The following is a 20302-nucleotide window of genomic DNA, read 5'->3' as shown; positions in this document are numbered from 1 at the left end:
CCCCTCAACAGAGGAATGGATACAGAAAATGTGGTACATTTACACAATGGAGTACTACTCAGCTATTAAAAAGAATGAATTTATGAAATTCCTAGGCAAATGGATGGACCTGGAGGGCATCATCCTGAGTGAGGTAACCCAATCACAAAGGAACTCTCACAATATGTACTCACTGATAAGTGGATATTAGCCCAGAAACTTAGGATACCCAAGATATAAGATACAATTTGCTAAACACATTAAACTCAAGAGAATGAAGACCAAAGTGTGGACACTTTGCCCCTTCTTAGAATAGGAAACAAAACACCCATGGAAGGAGTTACAGAGAAAAAATTTGGAAGTGTGACGAAAGGATGGACCATCTAGTGATTGCCATATCCAGAGATCCATCTCATGATCAGCTTCCAAACGCTGACACCATTGCGTAAACTAGCAAGATTTTGCTGAAAGGACCCAGATATAGCTGTCTCTTGTGAGACTATGCCAGGGCCTAGCAAACACAGAAGTGGATGCTCACAATCAGCTATTGAATGGACCACAGGGCCCCCAATGGAGGAACTAGAGAAAGCACCCAAGGAACTAAAGGGAACTGCAACCCTATAGGTGGAACAACAATATGAAATAAGCAGTACCCCGGAGCTCTTGTCTCTAGCTGCATATGTATCAAAAGATGGCCTAGTCGGCCATCACTGCAAAGAGAGGCCCATTGGACTTGCAAACTTTATATGCCCCAGTACATGGGAACGCCAGGGCCAAAAAGGGGGAGTGGGTGGGTAGGGAAGTTGGGGGGGTGGGTATGGGGGACTTTTGGTATAGCATTAGAAATGTAAATGAGCTAAATACCTAATAAAAAATGGAAAAAAAAAAACAAATGCCCAAAGCATGTTTGATTGCCTGGTGTGACTATTAATATTGATTATTAATGTGACAGGTTGTAGAATCATCTAGGAGGCAAGCCTCTGGGTATATGTGTGAGGATCTATCTAGATCAGGTTAATCGAGGTGAAAAGACCCACCCTAAGTGAAGACAGCTCCAAGTGGGTTGGAGTCTAGAACTAAGTAAAAGGGGAAAATGAGCGGTCTGTTACTTTTCTATTGTGATACTATGACCATGGCAACTCAAAAGAAGATGCTCAATGTAGACTTACAGTTTCAAGGGGTATGAGCAAAAACATGGTGGCAGGAACAGTGGAGAGCTCACATCTTGAACTGCAAGTAGGAGGCAGAGAGAGAGAGAGAGAGAGAGAGAGAGAGAGAGAGAGAGAGAGAGAGAGAGAGAGAGAGAGAGAGAGAGAGAGAGAGAGAGAGAGAGAGAGAGAGAGAGAGAGAGAGAGAGAGAGAGAGAGAGAGAGAGAGAGGTGAGTCTTTTGAAACCTCAAGGGTGCCCCCAGTGACACACCTCCTCCAACAAGGCCACACCTCCTAATCCTTCCCAAACAGTTCTGCTGATTGGGGAACCATGCATTCAAACATATGAGCCTAAGGAAGCCATTCTCATTCAAACCATCACGGGAGCAGAGCACCAGTACTCATCTCTCTGCTTCCTAACTACAGATGCAACATGATCCTGACTCAGGCTCCTTCTGCTGAGCCATCCTTGCTATGGCAGAAGATACCATCCAACTGTGAGCCCAAATGAGCCTTTTCTTTCTTATGCTGTTCCTCAGGCATTTCATTGCAGCTACAAAAGAGTAACTAATATAGTGGCTAGTGTCGTCTGCAGAGAGAGGGAAAGGTACTGGTATTCCAGAGCTCCAGAAGCTGGCTAACCTGCTCACCAGACCTGGCACTGTGGAGTCATCTATCCATTGTCAAAGTGGCTGAAATAGAAATGTGGCAAGGACTGATGGGGCTTCCAGGATGGTTAAGGGTCAGATGGATCATTTCCTCATGGATTATAAAGTCTTTGCCATTTGTTTATTTGCTCCATGACTCTAGCTCTCATCCTCACGTGATCAGACCCATGTGATCTTTGAGCCCAGGCTCACAGCAGGCTGGAGCTGAAAGGAAGGAAGACCCCTCTGGGCACTGCCCTTAATCAGTGTTTGAGATGCAGGTGGGGTGGTGGCTATGATGCACACCCCCAGATGTGCACTCTGTGGGACTCCCTGACCTTCCCTGTTATACTGGCCCACTGCTTGCCCTCAGACATGGCAGGGATGGGGACCTCCTGTCAGGGACCCCAGCACAAGGCCGCAAGGGGAGAGAAGAAGGAAGACTGTCCTCTTTAGACTGGATTAAGCTTGCTGAACTTCTTGACTTAAGATCCTACATTTTATCTTGACACAGTGACACAACCCTTAGTTCTGAGAAAACCTCTTGTTTCATTTTCTTGAGGGTTTTCCAGAGAGGGCCATACCACACTCACTGGATGAAGAAGCTGAAGTTCAAAGAGGAGGCTTCGTACATAGTTGAGTGATGGAGTACTTGCCCAGTGTGTGTAAGGGCTTAGCTTCCTCCAAGGTATCATAAGACAAAGAGGTTAAATAATTAGATCAAAGATTACCCATCCAAGGGTCAGGAAAGTGTAAACAAATTCAGGATATATATGTCTGCAAAACTGCAGCACAGGTTAAAACACGAGATGTGCATCCTTAGGGAGGTTTCCATCTTTCTAAACAGTCCCTTTGCTCCTTTCTGTGCTGATTGCCACGGGCGGGTTTTGTCTGTTCTTGCACCCCACAGAGTCAGAGCAGCGCAATGTGAACAGCTTGAGCATCTCTCTGCTTGGTGATAAACTGTGAGATCTGTGCACATCCTTCTCCCTCAGCTGTTACCCACAATGCTCCTTTCAGGCCCCAAGTAGCTCTGTGTGGAGCTACGCTAATCCGCTCCCTGTTGCAGAAGGCTGCTGTGAACATTTCTCTTGGGTACACGCTTAGGACTGGGATTGCTTAGGCCACACATGTATCTATTAGAAATTGCCAAGCAGGTTCTCAAGGTGGCTGGGAGTGAGTTTTCCATGTGTTTCCTTCTGACTCAATCTTCAGTCTCAACTCATTGCTCACCTCTGTAGGGAGATCTTCCCTGCTCTCCAGACTGAGGAAACCTTTTATTTAATACCCAAAACCCCTTTGCTTGGTAACGTTCCAGACTAGTCAGCTATTGGCCAACTGAAGAATCTGTGTAGTAGGCGTCCTCACTGTGCGTCTGTGACCAGGCCAGCCCGGTCAATCCTGTTCCCAAGAGTGGCATGGAACCAGTGTGGGCCGCTTGGCTGGGTTCATTTTGGTCTCTATAGGAGGTGCACTGTGTTCTGCTTTCTGCTCTCTGGTTCGTTTCGTACCATTCCCCACCCAGTCTATGCTGGACTCACACCAGAGGTGCAGGATGCACAAAACATATTGTTCCTTCCTGACCCTTCAGGCTCCAGGGCATGTCCTCTCCTGTAGGATAACCAGGCCTTGCGGTCACATTCTTTCCTTTTGTTGGATCATGTCCACGTCTTGTCTCTGATGACTGGGGGACCAGTCAAAAGTCCCCATCCTGAGCTCTATAGTTACACGTCAGACCCTCTATTTACCCACAATTGTGGGACGTGGGCCTAAGATCTTTAGAGATGTCACAGTAACACTCCCTTTTCAGCAAAGGTCAAGTGGAAAACACAAGTCGTACCCGTTGGGTCTGGAATAGATATTCTCTGGACAAGCCTTCTGAAAATGCTGAAATGAGTCCTCGGGGAGTGCAACTGAGAGACACTGTGATGAAAAAAAAAAAAAAACAATAGAGGGAGCAGCCTGGTTGCACAGTGAGGCCTGAGCAGGGTCCTGAGCTAGAGCAACCCTGGGCTCCAGCACCCACTTAGTAGGAGAAATATATAAAGCAGGTAGTAGTAATGAGGGAGCTAGATAGAAGCGTGATCGCAGTGGAACACCCTAACATCATTGTGTTCCAAACTCAGCTCAGCCTTGTCTCCACAGTTCTGCAGCCAATGCCCACAGTGCCTGGAGTCATCTCCAGAAATGTGACCCTGGCCATGGCCTCCACTTTCCTAAAGCCTTCCATACTTCTCTCTCACAAGCATCCTCACTGAGCAAGGTGTCCAAAGAGTAGCTGCTGAAGCCTTCGTGGCTTCCTGGAATACCTTGGGCTCCACCCTTCTTCCCTCCCCTCCCCTCTGCCACTGAGCTACGTCTGAGGACCTTTAGGTTTAGCTGGCCCTTTCTCATGTCTTCATCAGGCTATGAGCATAGGAAGCTGGTGGTAGTGATTCATTCATGGCAACATCTGAACAACCCAGTGCACCATTGGGCATTTAACAGAAAGTCTATAGTCACTGCTAAATTATCCTCAACCCCAGCATGACCTGTGCCACATGTCTTCTCTGCTCAGCTCTTCCTGGGCCCACCTAGTGCTGGCTCTCCAGCTGGCTGAGGGGGAAGGCTTTGAACCGTCTAGCTGAGCTGCTGTGAGCACTGACTGGAGAGAAGCTATAGAAACTGTTTATGGAAATTAATATGTGTAAAGATTATAAAATAAACTTAAATTGGAAGTTGTGTTGGAGTTGGTCATCTGGCTCTCAAACTTTACACATATGTGGCATAGAATGTCACATTCTACATTAAGTAATGCGAAGCTGGCGCCTTGAAACTGCCCTTGTCGCTATCTACACCGTAGAAAGTGACCAACAGTATACTCCCACCCCCAAGTGGCATACTAACACACTTCTGATTACGCACAGGTGCACATGTAGGGATGGTGTCTATGTCTTCCACCACTGTGGTCCAACACAGTATAGACACTCCGGATGTGGGCAAAATTTGTAGATATGAAAATGGTACGAAGGTGTGGGGAGTTCACAGAACACCCAGGGCGCGGCAACAGTGAACAACATCCGAAATGCTGGCACCAAGTGAGCTAGTACCCAGAGGAAAAATTATCTGACCTTAGTAAAATCCATCCGCAAAGGCAGAGGGCCAACGGCCTTGACACGTGGATGTGGAGGCCGTACAGAAAACGATGGAGGCCAAAGCTTGTCCCAGGTGAGGGCCAAACAGCTTCTGGAAGCATCTGTCTGCCCAGGTCAGCATCCTCTCAGACAAGAGGAACAAAACTACAGACAACACCAAGTTCAGCCAGGAGTCGCAAAGAAACAACACAGGAGTGAGGGATGGGAGAGGCCTCTGCCCTTTGGTCATTCTGAGTGGACAGAGATCAAGGAAAATCCACCAACCCTTTGCCTCTTCTTCAGAGGAAAGCAGAGGGGAGACCATGATTTTGGTTTTGGTTTTATTTTATTTTATTCTTATTAGGTTTTATGCATATGGGAGGTTTGCCTGCATGTGTGTTTGTGAACAGTATGTGTGCCTGGTACCTGCAGAGGCCAGAAGATGGCATCAGGTCTGCTGGTGCTGGAGTCACAGACAGTTGTGAGCTGCCATGTGAATGCTAGGAATGGAGCCCAAACCTTCTGAAAAACAAACAGTGCTCCTAACTGCTGCTAAATCTCTAGACGCCAAGGACATGTTATGGCTTATTCAAGCTTTCATCCCCTTCCCCCCAAACTCCCTCTTCCTCCTCTCCCCCCTCCCCCTCCCCTTCTTGTTCTGTGGGTTGGATCCAGGGCCTTCTGGATTCTGGGTAGTTACACCCCATTCCTTTTTGTTCTTGAGTGCTAGGCAGCATGGGGGGGTGAGGGAGGGGGGGAACCCAACCATAAAAACCAACCAGCCAGACAAAAACTAGCTAAAAATATAGGAAGCTTCAGTATGGGCTTGAAAATCCTAGACCCATACACTGATACAGCTGTTGCCTTGATCCAATGCTATTCTGGGCTGTGTCCTTAAAAGCCCCTCTCCGAGGTGCTGAACTATCCGTGGGGTTGCGTGGGGGAGGGGAGCTAAAACTCAACCCATTAAGTCCCAGGACTCACTTAATTTCTAATGAACGTGAGTGGGGACTTCTTCCTTGGACACCCATGGGCGTGCTCTCCCCTGCCTTTTACCATTCCTGACGCTGTCCATCTCCCTCCCTCTAGGGAGGCCAGCTGTGCAGGTCAGTACCTCTGGCCCTGACCTGCTTGTTTCCGGCTTCCTCTAGTTCTAGTTCCTTTCTGTCTCCTGCCAATTTCCATCCACAGCTTTTGGCCAAATTGGCTGGAGTTAAAACAATTTCCATTGTTTCAGAAGGCAACACTTCCACAAAAGTGTTAGCACCAAAATAGAATCTGGGAATCCCCAGGTGGGTGGGCCTACGGGACCAGTGCACAGGGAGGCGTCCTGGGAAAGGAGGTGACGATTGAGTACTGGAAGATGTACAGTTTGGAGGGTCACCTGTGTGCCAACCAGGAAGGTCTTTATGGATGACAGTGGTCAGCTTATGTGGCTTATTCTGAAAGTCTGAAGCTTCCAACACAGTATCAGAGAAGCCAATCCTTCCACCCATCTATCTGGTTCAATGTTTGATGTGTAGCAGCTTCCAGCTTTGGGACCCAGAGGATGGGACTTGGGTCATTCTTGGTGCCTATTTCTGCTCAAAGGTGGCACTCTCCCAGACCCAGAACCCAACTAATAGTTCCTACTTGCTATGGGCCCAGCTGGGTGTATTTCTTTGGGACTTTCTTTGGCCAGTTTAGGATGGGCTTAGATGTCTCAATACACAGTAGCTTACTTCTGCTCTTCTAGGAAGGCCTAACTTATTCCTATTGACATGACAAAGTCCTGCATTCCCACTGACATACTGGTCTGATCATTTGTCTTCTACCGAGAAATGTGGGTGCTTAGTTGAAGTGGATCTCTGCTAGCAGTGAGATACTGAAGAGAACTCTGAGCTTGTCTGGCTTATAGTCTTGGGGCAGGGAGGGCACCTGCTGCTATGGATGCTGGCCAGACCATGCTTGCCCACAAGTCTACTCTTCAATAGAGCTGTGCCTAGGCTTCCCCCCCCCCCGGGGGGGGGGACGACGACAATAAAGGTGGTGGTGGGGAACATGTCACAGTACAGAGCCTGGTAGACTTCATAATGTGGCATGTGAGAATATCCAGCACATTAGGGCACCCTTGTCTAGCCTTACACAGTGGAGAAGGGTCTGGGTAGAAAGGTTTAGATGTCCATACTACAAGTGGAGTAGGCCTTGAGGTCCCTGATTCACTGAGCCACCACCTAGGCCAGTTACTGGCAGTTAGAGAGTTGAGATAGGAAGTGCCATAACCATTGCTAAGGGCACATCTCACAAAGCTCACAGGTGGGTGTTCTGGAGGCTGGCAGGTGCCTTCTGGGTCATGTGGGGCACAAGGGTCTTGAGAGAGAAGCTGGTGTTTTGCCTAAGCTGAGAGGAAAGGATGGCTTCTGCGACAGGGCTCCATCCTGTTCCTAATGAGCCTGGCAACCTGGAACATTCTCACTGGAATGCAGGACTGGCATGGTCAACTTTATTGAGTCTGTCAGAAGATCAGGGACACACTTTACCCCAGGAGTCCCCTCTTACTGGGAGGCACGGAGCCTGCAGACCCTGCCCTCTGTGTAGGAGGCCCACAGGCCCACTGTTTAGTGCTCAGATTTCTCTTCCACATGTTTAACACCAAGGACCAGGTCTGGACTAGACAATGTTGATGGTTTCGGGCTATCTGGATGGTCTTCAGAGTCCTCAGGAAGCTTTTGTGCGCCCTCTGCAGAGGAAGGCAGATGCTTAAGCAGTGTTGGAAGGAGTGATCTTCAGCTTCTCGCACTTCAAAGAGATCATTTTCAGGATGCTGAGAATGCTGAGAGTCACCAGCTATGTCATCACACAACCAGGGGGCGCCTGATAAGGTTTGAGCTAGAGATCTGCTTTGTCTTAGGGATTCTGTGGCAGTGACTCTTTTCTGCAGAAATAAAACCACCAGACACCGTGGCTGTCTGTATATGTATGGGTGTTTATTGTTTGCAAGATAAGAACAATCTGAAGATCTGTCAACAAGGAAGTTATCAAGTCACTTGCAGCACATCTGTACTGTGGAATACTTCATGGTCATCTAAAAGGACTAGTTAGATGTTAACTAGTTAGATACTGACCCAGAGAGTTTAATGGCATTCCACTAAATCAGGAATACAAACCGCAGAGAAACAAATATTATACAAGTGATCGTTGTATTTTAAGGGTTGTAATGTAACAAAACAAAACCCCTCTTCTTTATATTTAAACACAGTAAAGGGGTACAAGTTTCATACTAGGGCAGAGGGAGGAGATGGGGCTGGAGAAACAAAAACAAAAAAACAAAAGTCATTAAAAATGGACAGAAAGCACTAAATGAAGTCAAATAAAACTTTAAGGTATCCACCGCCCTGGCCCTGTATTAGGATTGCAAATTGCTACATTTGCAGTTGCAAATGAATAAAGGAGTGGCGAGTCTGGAGAGGTGAAAACGGCGGGCGTGGACTGGTGGGATGCCGGAAGTGAAGCCCCGCCCCCTTTTACTCTGCTGTCAGTTTGCGCAATCTGTTCTACAGCGCACGGGTTGGGAACACTTAGAAGGGCTAAGAAAACCTCTCCTGATCCACAAGTAAGAGCAAGGACGTCTCCGCTAAAAATCAAATAAGCGAAATTTGCAGTCAAAATCACATGGACACTCATTGGCTGTCACAGTTAGGCTTGTGGGTGTGACAACCAATGGTCTGAAAGAACTCAGCGATCGTGGAGCACGGGACTCTGTCCAGCCTACACATTTTCACGCTGGAAGGAAGTTGGTTGTCTACAGCTTTGTGCACCCGGGTAACTAAGCCTTAAGCTTGGAGCTGAAACACCAACATCACCATCTAAGAACTAACTATTCCTTCTTTATTGTCTGATATTTAAAATGGCGTGCAAGGGGTAAACTGTGTGATCTGGGCCTGCTCTCTGGTTTAGGATCAGTAGACTGAGGAGGTGTGTCTTGGCAGCAGTGGCGTACTGCAGCAGGCTGGTTTCTCTGGGCTGTCTGTCCAGTGGTAAAGGTTCCGCCCTGCTTCATGTCCCTTTACCATGTGACACCTGCCAGAGGTGTCCTTGAGAAGAACCGATTGCACTGGGAACTCAGCACTCGAAGTACTGCTATCAGCACTCGTGTTCTGGAATGTTGCAGATGAATCCTTTGACAATACCCGACCCCCCTGGCAGATACTCCGTTTACAAGAGACTACACCCAGTAGCAGTTATTTCCAGATCCCGCTCAGCAACTCCTGGAGTCCTGAAAGGTGAGGAAAACCTGTGGAAGAATCTTAAAAGATTTTTAAACATTTAGGTAACATTCATATTTTTAATATATATTTAAGTTCACAAAGTGGCATATCAGTTCTTATGATGGTAGACACCACTTCTTTATTGGGTCTTCCTAAAGATGACATTTCTCTTAGGCTTTTTGGCTAATAATTATATTTTGGGAGTGTTAAATGATTCACGGAGATTAGCTTTTACCAAAGTGGGTTTTAAAAACAGACAGTGTTTGCAGAGAGCTCTGTGCGCAGTGAGCATCTTAAGATGCCTAAGAACACACATGCACATAGGGCCAGGGGACATCAGAAGTAAACACATATTGGGCTTGGTGGCATGTCTGCAATCCCAGCATTCAGGAGGCAGAGGCCAGAAGATCATGATTATGGGGTCAACCTGGGCTACATAGAAAAATTTCTATCTAGAAAACAAATAAACACACACACACACACACACACACACACACAGGCATGCACACGCACGCACAATGTGTCACTTAAAAAGGTTTTCTTAACTTTGCAGACATTGCAGGGGCCCAACCAGCAAACACCAGTCCTTGTGAAGACGCATCTAGACACCACAAACACATCCTGCCCTGAAGCTGCTCTCCGGGAGGTGCATAGCAAATTTCCCTACAATCTGATTTCTGAGCCGTTGTCTAGTGTCATGTCTACTTTAGCTTAATTTTTGTTATATTGTCTCACGTAAGGTGTCAAGGTGCACGGTTGTCGCTCAGGGCTTCCCACTTAGTTCAGGGTGTGACTTCCACATTTCAGTCCACATTCGGGACTGCACTTGGACCTGAGTCTTGGAGGGATCAGGAGGCAGCTCTAGGCTACACAGAGCAGAAAACCTGAGGGAAGACAGAGCAGGGGAACCCCAGCTCTTCTGTTTTCTAACTGTGCTGGACAGGGACTCCTGCAATGTGAGCCTCAGTTTCCTGGAGTTGGAAAATCAGGTGGAGTGCACAGGACAATTCTTGTATCCTTTGGCTGGTTTCTCACCTAGTGTAGCTGCAAAGGCAGGAACAGGCCAGGTCTCACAGGGGTGGAGCATAGGGGCACTGAAACACATTATCAAACACATGGAGTAGGGGGAGTACTTGGGAGGGACTTTTGAAATGCCCTGAAACGCTACACGTTGTACTTTCAGAACACTCGGGGGCTAGATAGAGAGAACTGGGCTACCTCTGTCTACCTTTGCCCACCAGCTCACCTCTGTGGCTGCCAGCTTCATTGATTTTTACTTCACAATGAACCAAACGAAACCCAGCAGGCAGACCATCGCCGGTTGGTCCACGGCGACCCGAAGCGCAGCTCCCCTTTCCAGCCAGAAATCGCAGTGCTTGGCGGAGCAGATCTCTTTGATCAGCCGCCACAGGACTCGCTGGTGGAGCTTGCTATCCTGCTTCTCCCGGGAGAACTCAGCCTGGTTGGCCGCCTGGGTGGCGTTGACGCAGCTGGTCACCAGCATCTCCTTGGTCACGTTGGCTTCAGAGCAGCCTTCGTAGTAGATCCCATCAGGGAACTGCCAATAGTTAGCCGCGTAGTACCTGTTGCCCTCTGCTCCAAAGTCGATGTCCAGCTTCCGGCCTTGCTTGATGAAGGCTCCTGGGCGGTTCTCAGCTACCCGAGCTTCGGTGATCTGGCCGCCGCTGCTGGGCAGGACCTTCCGGTTCCACTTGAACCTGTGCTTTATGCCCCTTGCCTTGACCGTGGAGAGGTGGCTGGCAAGCAGCATGCAGAGGATGGCCACCCACCATGTACCCAGCCGGTTCTTCATGGTGAATCTGCAAGGGAAAGGCTGGGCTGTCACTCTCTCCTCAGGTGGCCTCCCACCCTCCAACAAGTGACAGATTTTAAAGGAATCCTCAGATCATAATGATGTCTATTGCACAGGCTGCAGTGGGTCAACTCACTGACAGCTTGCTTTCTTTGTTTTGGCCAGGGGTTACTCCTCTTGGTCTGATTTTGGTTGTCTGGGACAGAGCTGCTGATCATGCATAGGAACACAGATGCATAAGGAAGGCAGCTTTCTCTTGTGTTTCCCAGTCTTTCAAGTTAATGATCCCTGGGAGGCAAGAGTTGGAATCAAATGGCCTGACCTAGTCTTTCTTACTTTCTAGTGCCCTGAGTTGGCACCGTTCCAGACCAGATCTGCTCCCAGAAACTGGCTGCTGATTCTGAAACCAGGGAGAGAAGGAGGCTAAATTGGAGGAGAAAAGGAGAGTGGACATGCAGTCAGGGGTCCCAGTCTCTTACATCACTGTCAAAACGTGCTGTTAGGAACTTTCCCAGTTTCACCCAGGGACAATGTACCCTCTGCTCATTCTAATAGCATATTAAATGTCAGCCCGTATACTATGTAAAACCTTTTTGTGGTATGACCTAATTCTCACAAGGAGAAAATACTTTTGTCCAATCTTTGTAGCTTGTCCTGGGATTCAGAGATATCAAAGTAATTTGCCCTAAGCTGCATGTATTAGGTGGCCAATTCGAATTCAACATTGATTCTGAGAGCACACACCAATAACTGAGTTGCATTGACTGTGAGGAGTTCAGGGGCAGGTGTTGCTAATGGTGTGTGTTGCTGGGGGCATGATGGCTCCTTAGCTAATAGAAATCAGGGCTGTTGAGGGATTTCCAGAGAGGTTAAAGCAGTGGTTCTCAACCTGTGGGTCATGGTGCCTTTGGGGGGGGGTCACATATCAAAGGTCCTGCATATTTTATATTATATTACAATTCATGACAGTAGCAAAATTACAGTTATGAAACAGCAAAGAAATAACTTTATCGTTGGGGTCACCACAACATGAAGAACTGTATTAAAGGGTCACGGTATCAGGAATATTGAGAACCACTGCATTAGCACAAAGGGATGTCATTGAGACTTGGAAGACTGTCAAGGTTATCTACCCCAGGGTCCAAAGAGCTGCCAGTCTCCGGGGATCTGCCCCACTCCCCTTCATTACCATTCTAGCAGCTGTGGCATCTTGTTCCTGAAGCTACAGTGGCCACTGTGGAAATCCACCCTGATCTGAAGGCCAGCATCAGAGTGTTCCAACACCAGGGTCGTTGTCTGTGTTGACCAGGGACATAGAGAGAGTCCTACAGCATAATGGGTCAGGGCTGTCACCTAGATGAAGATTTACTATGGGTCCCTGGGATATCAGAGTAGGCATGCCTCTGTCACTCATTGTAACAACCTCAGACAGGCTCAATGCTCATGTTAGACTGTTTAGCTCTGGGGGGCAACACTGGTGTTTATCTTAAAAAGAAAAAAAAAAAACAAAAACAAAGGAAGACCCAAGCTCTTCCAGTCTAAGAACATACCCCGTCATGTATGTAGGACGCACAGGGGCCTCTCTGCCCCATCCTTGTGAGCCCTGCCTGTCTCAGTCCTCCAGTGGGTAAAGCACAAAGCTTCTAACTCCTCTCACCCCAATGAACTCAAACCAACTTTCTCCCAAAGAAGTTCAAGTACAAAGTAAATATTCATTGGTCTTCCGAATAAGCACCGTGGTGTCAGACTACCTTGTGGTAGTAGAAATCTTAAATAAGAGTAATAGCATAAAAGACATTTAAGAGTGAGCCCTGACCCCCCCCCCCCCAACCATTTTTTTTTTTTTTTAATGAAAACACAGGTTTCTTGAGACAGGACTTAGTTTCATAGGCAAGGGCTTAAAAGCAGCAACAAAATTCCCACCAGTTAGCCCCAAAGTACCTACCATTTCCCAGTAGCATCAGAGCATAGGAATACTGAGGCAGCTAGGAATGAATGAGCGGGCGCTCCTAGCATCCCTCCCTGCCTGGGACAGGAGGGGGTGGGGCTGGAAGGGAAGTCACAAGCCACTGCTTGGTCTGGGAAATCCCCGCCACATACCTCGGTTCTCTGCTACTGTGGCCTCTGAAGCTTGGAGCCCTCACTTCTCCGGAACACCTTCCCTCGGCCACCACTCAGCTATATAGGCGCTGCAGGGGGAGGGGGCCTCTCTACCGAGCTCCAGCCCTCCAAATAGGGTAGCCCTTCCCTCCACAGCAGGACCAATCAAGGGCTCCTGCATCACTCCTCCACCCTGGAAGGTTGGAGCCTCTTGTTACTCTTCACTGATAAAACCACGTGAAGATCTCGATGTTAAGACCGGCCTGGGAAGAACTACAGCCTGGGCAGCTTCCAGTGCCCACAGCCAAGGGGGCTGAAGGAAGCCTTGCTGGGTACATCTGTTGTCCTGCCCCTTAAGACCAGTCGCCAGTGACAAGGGGCCTCTTTCAGGCAACCTCATGGGAAGGGACAATTTAGAAGGACTGCCATTTGTCTGGACCCCCACCCCCATCCACCATGCCATGTTGCTGGAGCCCCCAAAAGTGGAAAAGTCACCACTTTCTCCTGGGTATGTGGGAAAAGCAGGACTGAGTGAGGAGGGAGACAAACTTGAGTGCCCGGGACTTTGGGCTTTTTTGGGGTCCCTAGGGATACTTGAGGTCAAGGTGAGCCCTAAGGCCAATAGGTTACAGATCTGTCTATATACACAGATGACGGCAGTAAAAATGTATTCCTCGAGGGCCTTCCCTACTGCGCAGGTGCAGTGGGGAGGGGAGCCAGAATCATGCCCCCGGCCCCATGGCAGGAAGCTCACAGGTACCTGTGACTGTCCCAAGGCCTTAAACACAGGGACTTTCTGGAGTGTTCCTCTTGTGATCACTACTGGAAGATGAAGTTAAAAGTGAGTTCTAGAGGTAAGGATAGGTAAGATTGTCTCAAAACAGAATGCAGCCTTTGTCTTCAACGGAACTAAATGAAGCTGCCTTTCCTGTAATGGGCAGCAGATGGCACCAGAAAAATCTACAACGAATTTTCAGCCTGAAGGTGGACTCGCCAGCTAGCTACCCCAACAGAACTAAGAGCTATTGAAGTTGTGTTGAGGACTTCTAGCTGTGCCCCCACCTCACTGCCACCTTTTTGCCTTTGTTTGTTTGTTTGTTTTATTTTAAAGGTTGATTTATTTCCTCTCTTAGAAAGATGTTTGCATTTTTTTGTAGACTTACAGACTTTCTGTGCATGTGAACAGACATGGCACAAAGACCGCCATTGTGAGGATTATTTGCAAATTAATTCAGAGAAAAACAAAATAAAACAAAAATTAAAAATGTCTAACGTTTTACTACTCGAAGACAATAATCTGTGAAATTTTGTTGGTTATATACACGCTTAAGGACATAATTAGGGTTTGCTGCATGCAGAACTGGAAAGGACCCAGAATCTTCTAGTTTAGCAACTCTGTACTAACCGTGACACAGGCTCAGACAGGTTCAAGGCCACTTAGCCTAGAGGCAATGCGTTCTGGGGCCTCATTCCTCCGTACTGCATCTATGAACCATCCCTGCTACCGCCCGCCTCCCTTGGCTTTCCAGTCCTTTTCTGAGTAGGGCTTTGACAGAGGGTGATGGGAAGCAGCGCCCAAACTGAAGACACTGCAGATTCCTCTTGATTATTAACAAAGGGCTGTTCTCAGAGGCACCAGGAAGGGTAGAAGACAGAGCATGCTGGAGAATAAAGAGGAATTCTAGAAGCTCAGGTGCTAACAAGACAAATTAGAATGTGAACCAGATGCAGAGTCTGCACATCTGGCCCTGCCTCACACATGGCCTCCCAGACCTGCCTCAAAGGACGTTGAAGAGGGAGGCTTCTGTACAGGAGCAGGGAGATCATAGCCAAGGGCATTGTCTCCCTGCCCAGACAATGGCAGGAAGGCTACCTAGGTGTAATGGACCATCCCTGGGATGTGGGTGTTCCGGGATCCCACGGGCTCTGGTACACATCTTGTGAATGTACAAATATTAGAAATTCAAGTATGTTGAGAAGTGACAAGAAAAAGGGGTAACTCCGGTATGCACAAGTGGGTCTTTATTTGATAAAGTCTTCCATTTGATTAGATCTTCGGTTAGTTAAGAACACTTAAAAATAAATAAAGCGACCATCAAGACCCAACCTCCGACATGAAATAAACTCTCCTTCAAAAGCTTCCTGTGTGAGATCACTCTCTGCATTGTGCCAAGGAGGAGAATAGAATGGCTTAGCCCCTCCTCTCGTCCCCTCTAGAGTTCAATTAATTAATCTTATTTCCATGCTGCTCTCAACCATTCAGACCCCCCAAGCTTCTCCGACCTCATAAGGATCACATTCCACCATGGATCTCAGCAAAGATACTGAGGTCCCTGGCCTCTGCTGAGCCAGCCCTCTCTCAAGCCTCCTGTGACTCCAGCCCTATGCAGCTCGGTGAACTAAGCATCTACCACCACCCTCTCATATGCAACTCCCCAATAATACCTGTCCCTCCTGTATCTGTCAGCTCCTGACATTTGGGGGGGACCCCACTGGGCAATGACTAAGTGTCCTGGTTGCTCACAATCCATCGGATCCTGGTTTTCCATGATTTTGCTTCAGGTCATGCAGCCTTTCTTTAGAGGAGAGCTGGGCAGCCATATTAGCCAGTTTTCCTGTTTCCACCGTGCTCAGTGGGTCCCATCTGCTTCCTTGGCCTCACAAACCAGGCTGTGATGCTATTGCTGCTTCTTTAAAAGTCCTTCCAGCTCAAGTGGCTTGGATGCTGAGCATCCCTGATTGCCAGGTGTTCAGTACTGGGTCGTTATTAAGGTCCCACCTAGGCTGGATGTGGATTTTCCCCTTCCTGTTTATGAAAGGTCAGTCTGCAAGGGTATCCATTATCTTCTTCACCTCACTCTTCTCCTCCTTATTATCCAACTCTTCTCAGGCTAACCGGCTCTGGATCTGAGGAAGGACTCTTTAGCATGCATCTAATTTGCATTCTTTTGCCATTGTCACAGTTGACAATGACAATTGGTTCCCACATCCATTCATGAGGTGCCACAGGTCCCATGGTCATAGCTGCTACAATCAAGGCTTATCAAATGCTACTGAGCACATATACTTGGGAGTTTAGAGTTCCATACATGCTCTTCCCCTGAAATAGTATAAAGCATTGTAAGTGTGCAGTGGCTGTTTTGAATGCTCAGGCAAGTGTTAACATATTAATTGGTGGCCTACCAGAAACACTAACAAAGTGTTTAGGGCTGTAAAGGTAATTGGCTAAGAACAGCAAGGTTGGTGCCCGAGACTGGATCTGTGATAAGCCTTGGTCTCAAATCAAAGTTCTATGCAAGTTAGCTTTGGCGGAGAAAGCAATTGCCAAGCTGCAGAGCAGACAGGAAAATGCCAAGGTCACTTCTTGGAACTAGATCTGGCAAGAGCAGGAACTAGGGATTCAACATTTCAAGAGCTCTTATTGAAGTATAGCATATAGAAAAATGTACAAACACAAAGACACAATTTAGTAACTTTAAAAAACAAACTTTATACCTCTACTTATCTATGCTATTATTTCAAACACTAGGGTCCTCGATGCCACCCAACGTCTTGACTTCTAATACCAGGCTAACCTCCCTTGTCCTTTTATATGGAGCATAGATGAAATCACATGATAGGTTCTCCTTTATGGCTGGCTTCTTTTGTTCAGCATCATGTGTATGAGAGTCACCAACACTGTCATTTCAGAGACATGCTCTTTGGATTCTCAGTGCTGGTATTTGGCTATATAAACAGACCACAATCTACTTCTGTTCATCTTTTGTGAATGAAAAGTTCTTGTGTAGGTGTCTTGGTAAAGATAGCTTCCATTTCTGTTGGGCAAATACTTAGGAGTGGCCTTCTGGCCATTGGTGAGGCATCTGGGGTACTCTTACGGTGACATCCACTTCCAACATGGACGTCCTCAATTTAAAGGATCGGCTAAGTCTTCATTTCACTTTAACCGACACATGGGAAAGAATCTGATTTTGCATCAGGATCTGAACCAACAGTCAGTGGAAGTGACAAGCAGTGTGAGAGACACAGAGGGGAGGAAGGCCGGGTACAAAAGAAAGTCACCACGGAAAAGGCCAAGTCATCCCGGACCATGCAGACAGGATGACCCATGCTTAAGGATTCAGCAAGGCCTGGAGGAGAGGGAACAGGTGGAGGAGCGTGGTGTGTGTGGGCTCTGGGAAGCCGAGCCCCAAGCGAAGCCTCCTTTTGCAACACCTGGAATTCACACAGCTCAGGCTCGCCAAACATCTTTAGAGTGTGATGAGGGCGTGCCCTCCCTCACCTGAATAATTTCCTTGTGAGGTAGAGCAGCAACACCTGGACAGAATGGGCAGTCAGGAGGAAGAAAACAGCCGAGCATCCCCCAGGCGGAAGGGAGGTGCTGAAACAGTCACTATGAGGAGCTACATGGAATGAGAGGAGACGGTGGCCGTGGGACTTACCCGGTGCGCGAAGCGACCTCCACTCGAAGCGACCTCCACTCCATCATGATCCAGAACTCGACCTCCAGAAAAGCCTTCGCTTGATTCTGAGTTAACTTTTAGTCTGTGCACATTCAAAAACCAGAAAGTACCATTTCATTATGCATAGTTTAGTGAGCTGGTGTGTAGAGAAAGCTTTCAGGCTGGGTTGTGAGAGAAGAATTGTGCTTGTAGTCCTCCCTCCCCGCCACTGAGCTCACTAAGACCAGGGAAGATGACACAAGGCATGGAGGCTTAGGGACCTTCCAAGTGGTTTTCCCTCACTGTCCAAGTTGGGCCCTTGGAGAGCTGAGCTTCATTATGGAGCTGAGTGGATGCCTCCCTCATGTAAGGGCTCATCCCTTGCTCGAGTAGTGTTGGCGCACAGGGTGGTAGGCATGCGCACAGGATGGGCTTCACATCGTGAAGGCAAAGGGCCTTGCCAGTTTTCCACAACTCCCACTGAATTACAGCCAACACTCACTGCTCCATGAGAACTCATAATTAGTCTAGCTTTCTGCCAGGACTGTTTGCCACATTATCTGTGTAGGAGGGACATTATCTGGTTTAGAGGTTTTTTTGCATCTTCACAGACATCAGTCAAACTAAACAAATTTGGTTGAACAGGAAGCTTTTCCCTTGGCGCCAGACACAGTGGTGCAGTGGTCGAGCTATGTATAGAATGGGAACATCTCTGTTTGTTCTGCAGTGGGCACTAGCAGGTGGTACCCTTGGCAATCCTGAAGCGAGTACTGAGCAATGACTTCCATCTGTGCAAGGGCACAGAGGATACCGGATAGCAAAATATTCAGGAGAGACCTGGGGGAGAACCCAGAAAGTCCGCACAGTCCTGAAGTCGTCTTAGGGTCTGTGCAGAACAAACAGGCACACTACTAGGATCCTTACAAAGAGACGACGTCGAGAACGGAATTGTGTCCTCACAAATGTATAGGCTGAGACTCTAACCCCTAGCACCTCAGGATGTGACTGTATTTGGAGATCAGGTCTGTAAAGGAGAGATTAAGTGATTAGGATGAGGTCATATGTGTGAGCCATAATCCAAACAAAGCCGGTGTCCTTATATGGGGAGGTGACTATGACACAGACACGCACAGAGGGAAGTCCATTGCAGGGAGGTGGTGAGCTCTGTGCCAGATTCCTAAGTGCCACAGTAAACCAGTGATAAAGCATTTCCATAGTATACTTCTGGTGAAACCAATGATGTGCCTTTGGGCAAGTGACAGATGAGTCTGTCATCTATCAGCTCTTTAAACTGGAGACCTTTGTGAGGACCTAGTGAGGCCAGGTGTGACAAGGGTGAGGCACAGGGAAGGACAAGACTGAGTCAGTGCTAAAGACAGTGTCCCTGAAGGAAGTGGGACCGGTTGAGGTGTCCTCTGAGGGGACTGGAATAGTTGCTGATCTCCTTCCCTCTATAGTAGCATTATCTGTCCACTGTGAAAAAGAGACCTTCTGAGAAACGGAGCCCAAAGTGTCATAGCACATGAAACACACACACACACACACACACACACACACACACACACACACATGTTATATATGTGTCTGTATGTGGAAGATTCACTGTGAGAAACTGGCTCATATAGTAAAGGAGGCTATGACATCCCATGATCTGATCTCTGCTAACTGAAGAGCCAGGAAAGCCAGGGTGGTTTCTAGTCCAAAGGCCAAAGAATCAACAGCACTCGTGAAAAGCCCAGCTGGGGGGCTGAGGAGGTGGACACTCCAGCTGATGCAAGGAGGTAGGAAGCAAAGTGGACAGACTCCTCCTCCTCCTCCTCCTCCCCCTCCCCCCTTCCCCTCCCCCTTTTGTTCTAGTCAGAGCTGCAAGGGCTTGAAAGCTGACCATACACAGTAGTGGGAGTCCTCTGCCTCACACAGCTGTTGAGCTAAGTGCTAATTTCACCTGCAGACACTCCCATAGGCACTCTCAGACTAATGTTTGATCTGGGAACCCCTTGACACATAGAAGTAGCCACTGAACTATGTTGTTTGGAAATACAAAAAAGAACAAAAAGAAATAAAATCACCATTTTGTAGTAGCTACCTCTGACAAAATTTATTCTGCTACTTTCCCCGTATATTTCTTTTTTTGGGGGGGGGGTGGTTGAGACAGGGTTTCTCTGTATAGCCCTGGCTGTCCTGGAACTCACTTTGTAGACCAGGCTGACCTCAAACTCAGAAATCCGCCTGCCTCTGCCTCCCGAGTGCTGGGATTAAAGGTGTGCGCCACCACTCCTGGCGATATGTATTTTTAAGAAAACAAAAAATGGCCCATACAAAGTGAGTTCCAGGACAGTCAGGGCTATACAGAGAGACCCTGTCTCGAAACAAACAAACAAACAAATAAACAAACAAACAAACAACATATCTAGCCAGGCAGTGGTGGTATATGCCTTTAATCCCAGCACTTGGGAAGCAGAGGCAGGCAGATTTCTGAGTTTGAGGCCAGCCTGGTCTACAGAGTGAGTTCCAGGACAGCCAGGGCTACATAGAGAAACCGGGTCTCAAAAAAACAAAACAAACCAAACAACCAAACAAAAATACATATCTATCTATATATGTGTATTTATACATTTGTATTCTGAGTTTCATAATATAATATACATTTAGTTTATTTTTTTATACTTTAAAATTATATTATGTATATCATGTACAGTTCCTTAAGTAACAAGCATTTTTGAAGCACAATGTTAGTTGCTGTGTAATATTCTATTCCACGAGAATACTATATATGTATTTTAAATTTTAAAATATGCTTTAGTGTAATGTT

General features: G+C 47.6%; 2 protein-coding genes across 6 annotated transcripts in view; both read right to left on the bottom strand.

Moving 5' to 3' along the window:
* Window positions 1-7832: 7832 nt before the first annotated feature.
* Prnd (prion like protein doppel) lies at window positions 7833-13103 on the bottom strand. 4 transcript variants are annotated; one of them, NM_001278257.1, is made up of 3 exons: window positions 13049-13103; window positions 10382-10955; window positions 7833-9173 (listed from the first exon to the last, which is right to left on the bottom strand). In NM_001278257.1, the coding sequence occupies exon 2, from the start codon at window positions 10946-10948 to the stop codon at window positions 10409-10411; it is 540 nt and encodes a 179-aa protein (NP_001265186.1). In that variant the 5' UTR covers window positions 10949-10955; window positions 13049-13103; the 3' UTR covers window positions 7833-9173; window positions 10382-10408. The 4 variants fall into 4 exon arrangements, with proteins under 4 accessions (NP_001265186.1, NP_001119810.1, NP_001265449.1 ...); NM_001126338.2 differs by having other exon boundaries at window positions 7833-9143; NM_001278520.1 differs by lacking the exon at window positions 13049-13103 and adding an exon at window positions 12894-12927 and having other exon boundaries at window positions 7833-9143.
* Window positions 7833-20302, bottom strand: part of Prn (prion protein readthrough transcript) — a 46204-nt gene continuing 33734 nt past the window's right edge. The window contains exons 3-5 of one of the 2 annotated variants that reach the window (NM_001278259.1): window positions 17491-17593; window positions 10382-10955; window positions 7833-9143 (exon numbers count right to left, since the gene is read on the bottom strand). In NM_001278259.1, the coding sequence (NP_001265188.1) occupies window positions 10409-10955; window positions 17491-17537 (594 nt within the window). In that variant the 5' untranslated portion in view covers window positions 17538-17593 and the 3' untranslated portion in view covers window positions 7833-9143; window positions 10382-10408. Of the gene's footprint in view, window positions 10956-17490; window positions 17594-20302 lie in introns of both variants that reach the window. The other variant, NM_001278258.1, reaches the window with a different exon arrangement.

Source organism: Mus musculus, chromosome 2 (genome assembly GCF_000001635.26).
Source record: "Mus musculus strain C57BL/6J chromosome 2, GRCm38.p6 C57BL/6J".
Taxonomy (NCBI): domain Eukaryota; kingdom Metazoa; phylum Chordata; class Mammalia; order Rodentia; family Muridae; genus Mus; species Mus musculus.
The sequence above is the reverse complement of the archived record's forward strand: the minus strand, read 5'-3'. Positions and strand labels throughout refer to the sequence as shown.

Excerpts from the sequence above, each read along its gene's own strand:
- Prnd (NM_023043.3), bottom strand. The coding sequence starts at position 10,948 with ATGAAGAACCGGCTGGGTACATGGTGGGTGGCCATCCTCTGCATGCTG.